General features: G+C 39.3%; 1 protein-coding gene across 1 annotated transcript in view; it reads left to right on the top strand.

Moving 5' to 3' along the window:
• The first annotated feature begins 2,104 nt into the window (after nucleotides 1-2,104).
• Nucleotides 2,105-6,000, top strand: part of ash2l (ash2 like, histone lysine methyltransferase complex subunit) — a 38,320-nt gene continuing 34,424 nt past the window's right edge. The window contains exon 1 of the mRNA XM_060908567.1: nucleotides 2,105-2,163. Within this exon, the coding sequence (XP_060764550.1) occupies nucleotides 2,105-2,163 (59 nt within the window). The remainder of the gene's footprint in view (nucleotides 2,164-6,000) is intronic.

Here is a 6,000-nt window from a genome sequence, read left to right as displayed (position 1 = left end):
ATTTTTCCTGCTTCCAACACATCAACTTCAAGAACTGACTGTTCTCTTGCTGCCTAATATATCCCACCCCTTGACAGGTACCACTGTAATGAGATAATCAATGTTATTCACTTCACCTGTCAGTGTTTTTAATTTTATGTCTGATCAGTGTATGTGCTTGTTGAACGTCCTACTGCAAAACCATGGGCTATAATATGGTGTTGATCCTCTCTTTGCTAGTATAAATGCTTTCCACTGGATTTTGGAGCGTTGCTGTGGGCATTTTTGTCTCATTCCTCTACAAGAGCAGGAGTGAGGTCAGGCACTGATGTTGAGCTAGAAGCCTTGGTGTAGGACGTTGTCATGCTGGAACAGGTTTGGACTATGTCTCTTTGTTCCCATGAGGAGAAATTTTAATGCTACAGCATACAAAGACAATCTAGATATGTCTGTACTTCCAAGTTTAGCGCAAACCCAGATATGTGTGTGATGGTCAGGTGTCCAGATACTGTCCATCCATCCATTATCCGTAACCGCTTATCCTGTGCAGGGTTGCGGGCAAGCTGGAGCCTATCCCAGCTGACTATGGACGAGAGGCGGGGTACACCCTGGACAAGTTGCCAAATCATCGCAGGGCTGACACATAGAGACAAACAACAATTCACACTCACATTCACACCTACGGTCAATTTGGAGCCACCAATTAACTTAACCGGGCGGCACGGTCGCCTCACAGCAAGAAGGTTCTGGGTTCGAACCCAGCGGCCGGCGAGGGCCTTTCTGTGTGGAGTTTGCATGTTCTCCCCGTGTCTGCGTGGGTTTCCTCCGGGTGCTCCGTTTTCTCCCACAGTCCAAAGACATGCAGTTAGGTTAATATGGGACGGCCTTGGGCTGAGGCTGTGGGTGTGTGTGTTCACTGCTTCAGATGGGTTAAATGCAGAGAGGAAATTTCACAAGTGTGTGATGAATAAAGTTGTGCTTTCTTTCTTTCTTTCTTAACCTGCATGTCTTTGGACTGTAGGGGAAACCGGAGCACCCGGAAGAAACCCATGCAGACACGGGGAGAACATGCAAACGCCACACAGAAAGGCCCTCACCGGCCGCTGGGCTCGAACCCAGAACCTTCTTGCTGTGAGGCAAAGTGTTCTGTAAAGTTATCCTACCTCTTGGATTTGTCCTACCAAGCCTACTGCGCATGCGCAGAACACATGACGTCATGTCTTGGAATGTGGACCGAGTTTTGTCCTACCGATCAGCTGGGCTGATAGAAAATCGGTGAGTATTTCACGCATTTGCCTATTTTTATGTTTTGTGCGTATTGGTCGAGTCTTTGGCCGAGTCAAATAAGTTATGACGGGGCATCGTTTCGTTTGTTTATAAATACTGTATTTTATACGTTTCTGAATTGCAAATATGCCTACATTACGCATTACAAATGCGTGAAATACTCAGCTGATCGGTAGGACAAAACTCGGTCCACATTCCAAGAGATGACGTCATGTGTTCTGCGCATGCGCAGTAGGCTTGGTAGGACAAATCCAAGAGGTAGGATGACTTTAGCGGGCGGCACGGTGGTGTAGTGGTTAGCGCTGTCGCCTCACAGCAAGAAGGTCCTGGGTTCGAGCCCCGGGGCCGGCGAGGGCCCTTCTGTGTGGAGTTTGCATGTTCTCCCCGTGCCCGCGTGGGTTTCCTCCGGGTGCTCCGGTTTCTCCCACAGTCCAAAGACATGCAGGTTAGGTTAACTGGTGACTCTAAATTGACCGTAGGTGTGAATGTGAGTGTGAATGGTTGTCTGTGTCTATGTGTCAGCCCTGTGATGACCTGGCGACTTGTCCAGGGTGTACCCCGCCTTTCGCCCGTAGTCAGCTGGGATAGGCTCCAGCTTGCCTGCGACCCTGTAGAAGGATAAAGCGGCTAGAGATAATGAGATGAATGAGATGAGGATGACTTTAGAACAGCGGCCCTCCAGATACTGCACTTTGGTCCAAAGGGTGTAACAATAAGCCGTAGAACTGTGTAGTACCTATAGGTGGCAGTACAGAATCTAATCTCACTGCTTAGCGAACAGCGAAGAAGACGCGTATTCTCGCGAGATGTTTTTAAATTCGTGAATTAGTTTTCAAACATGGCTTCCGAAGCAGAAGCGGGCGCTGCAGCTGTTGTTGAGGGAGAATCCGCTGAAAGGCGAGTTTCAATGGAAATTATGTGGAGTGATTACAGCTTAAATATTTGTAAAAGTATTAATATGCTGATGTAGCGAGCTGAGTTTTGCTCCGAGATCGAGCACTTAATTTTTAAAGCTTTACGCGCAGGTTTAAATAGTAAACAGTTCTATTATTTATGCTAGTAAGCGAGTCTTTATGCTAGTCAGCAGTGTTTACAGTCCAGTCCAGTCCGGTTCTGTCTGTCAGTGTAGAATAAACAGAGCAAGAATTCAGCTGAGAACTGTCTACGGGTTTCTGAGTGACTTAAATATGCATACGTATAAATGAACGTGTGTGTGTACAGTTGTGCTCATAAGTTTACATACCCTGGCAGAATCTATGATTCTTGGACCATTTTTCAGAGAATATGAATGATAACACAAAAACATCTTTTCCACTCATGCAAAAAAAAAAAAATTTAAACAAGTGTATATAGAAGAGGAAGTATGTTAACGGAGGATGATGAGGGATAAATAGAATAGGGTTGATTGTTATATTAGAACTAACTTAGTATATGGTATATATTTATTTATGGGGTAGTTTATATCTTCATATTTACAGGGATAGGTATGTAGTAGATATTTTTTGTAATTATATAGATATTTATGAAGTGTATATATGGTATATAGTGTGTGTGTGTGTGTGTGTATATATATAGTGATTCCACGCTTATGGGTACTGAAATGGGGACATGAACTTATTTTTAAAAATTCACCTAAAACCATTTCTTTTTTTACCATCAGGTCACAAAACATGTAATCTTTAATGAATAATATGTTAAAAGATAACTTTAATTTTCTGAGATGTAATAAAAACATATTTATATGCCAAAGTCAAGCCTATGAGTTCCAAAATGATGTCTGTTCCATTACTTCTGTTACGATTGTCCATCTCGCGTCTGTTACAAATTAATTACAATCTAGCTCTATACCATGTTAATCTTATTGAAAGCATGTGTATGTTTATTCTACTACACATGTTTATTAATTATATTTGCTAAAACATCACCTTCCTATGTTTCAAAAAGTAATTCTACATTGTTAAAATTGAGAATATATATGTCCACAACACTTCTGTTACGTTCTGACTTTGGCATATAAATATGTTTTTATTACATCTCAGAAAATTAAAGTTATCTTTTAACATATCATTCATTAAAGATTACATGTTTTGTGACCTGATGGTAAAAAAAAGAAATGGTTTTAGGTGAATTTTTAAAAATAAGTTCATGTCCCCATTTCAGTACCCATAAGCGTGGAATCACTCATATATATATATATATATATATATATATATATATATATATATATATATATAAAAAATAATTTTGTAATTTTTAATATATATATATATATATATATATATATATATATATATAATTTTGTAATTAAATATTTATATAGATATTTATGAAGTGTGTATATATATATATATATATATATATATATATATATATATATATGGTATGTAGTATATATTTATTTTTGTAATTATATATTATATAGATATTCATGAAGTGTGTATATATGGTATATATTTATATAGGTGTATTAAAGTGCCATTCCACCATTGGATGTATTCTTTGGCATAAAATACAATATATTTTGACAACATATATAAATGGTATCACTAGACAGAGAAATTTTTTAGCTTCAAAGTGATATATTAAACATAATTTTTTGACAACGACAAGTATATTAATTTTGCGACCAAAGTCACCTACCCTTTTAATTTCCGCGCGTGATGTCATCGGCAGGTTCCCCTTCTTGTGTACCGTGTGACGTGGCACATATTATCAGCAATGGCGGATAGAACGCGATAAAAATAATACCAATAAATCTAGCTAATACCAATAAATCTAGCTAACTGAAAGATTAACTCAAAATTTTTCGCAATTTTTTTGGCCCCCATATACGAGGAGAAATGACTGACTCACTTTGGGGGTTTCCTGGTCTAAAAATAGACTGTCACGTGGTACACAAGAAGGGGAACCTGCCGATGACATCACGTTTCACTACCGCGTGGAAATTAAAAGGGTAGGTGACTTTGGTCGCAAAATTAATATACTTGTCGTTGTCAAAAAATTATGTTTGATATATCATTTTGAAGCTAAAAGATTTCTCTGTCTAGTCATGTTGTCATAAAATATATTGTATTTTATGCCAAAGAATACATCCAATGGTGGAATGGCACTTTAATGTAGTTTGGATTTCGGGGTAGTTAAAAAGGGGTGGGAAATTTAAAAAAGTATTGTACTTCTTCCCACTCCTTTTTCGAACAATGTGCGGTGTTTTGTAATGTCTTAGCTCTTTGTTATTTTATTTATTTTTTTGTCAATTTCTCGTTTTCTTTCTTTTGTATGTACAAATAGTTACATACATTTTTTTATACATGTTCGAAATAAAAATAAATTAATTCATTAATTCATTCATGCTTAGTGGTTGGGTGAAACCATTTATTGTCAAACGACTGCTTTTTTTTCTCTTTTTAAATCATAATGACAACAGAAACTACCCAAATGACCCTGATCAAAAGTTCACATACCCTGGTGATTTTGGCCTGATAACATGCACAGAAGTTGACACAAATGGGTTTGAATGGCTACTAAAGGTAACGTCCTCACCTGTGATCTGTTTGCTTGTAATCAGCGTGTGTGCATAAAAGCTGAGTGAGTTTCTGGGATCCAGACAGACTCTCGCATCTTTCATCCAGCCACTGACGTTTCTGGATTCTGAGTCATGGGGAAAGCAAAAAATTGTCAACGGATCTACGGGAAAAGGTAGTTGAACTGTATAAAACAGGAAAGGGATACAAAAAGATATCCACGGAATTGATAATGCCAGTCAGCAGTGTTCAAACTGTGATTAACAAATGGAAAATCAGGGGCTCTGTTAAAACCAAACCACGGTCAGGTAGACCAACAAAAATTTACGCCAAACAGCACAGAGACAAGCCTCAAAACTTCTGGAACAAGGTAATTTGGAGTGATGAGACCAAAATTAAACTTTTTGGCCACAAACATAAACGTTACATTTGGAGAGGTGTCAACAAGGCCTATGATGAAAGGAACACCATTCCTACTGTAAAGCACGGAGGTGGATCGCTGATGTTTTGCGGATGTGTGAGCTACAAAGGCACAGGAAACTTAGTCACAGTTGAAGGAAAGATGAATGCAGCACGTTATCAGCCAATACTGGAGGCAAATTTGCACTCATCAGCCCGGAAGCTGCGCATGGGACGTACTTGGACGTTCCAACATGACAACGATCCAAAACACAAGGCCAAGTCGACCTGTCATTGGCTACAGCAGAACAAAGTGAAGGTTCTGGAGTGGCCATCTCAGTCTCCTGACCTCAATGTCATTGAGCCACTCTGGGGAGAGCTCAAGCGCGCAGTTCATGCAAGACAGCCCAGGAATTTACAGGAACTGGAGGCTTTTTGCCAAGAAGAATGGGCAGCTTTACCATCTGAGAAAATAAAGAGCCTCATCCACAGCTACCACAAAAGACTTCAGGCTGTCATTGATGTTAGAGGGGGCAATACACGGTATTAAGAACTGGGGTATGTAAACTTTTGATCAGGGTCATTTGGATGTTTTTTGTTGTCATTATGATTTTAAAAATGGAGAAAACAGTTGTTTATCAATAAATGGCTTCACCCAACCACTAACCATGAGTGGGGAAAAAAAGTTTGTGTTATCATTCATATTCTCTGAAAAAAGGCCAAGAAAGCAAAAATTCTGCCAGGGTATGTAAACTTATGAGCACAACTGTATATACTGTTTCAGTGAACTCCAAGCCTGCTGACTCGCCCTGTA

The sequence above is a fragment of the Neoarius graeffei genome, chromosome 25 (assembly GCF_027579695.1).
Source record: "Neoarius graeffei isolate fNeoGra1 chromosome 25, fNeoGra1.pri, whole genome shotgun sequence".
NCBI lineage: Eukaryota > Metazoa > Chordata > Actinopteri > Siluriformes > Ariidae > Neoarius > Neoarius graeffei.
This window is presented reverse-complemented; position numbering and strand designations above follow the sequence as displayed.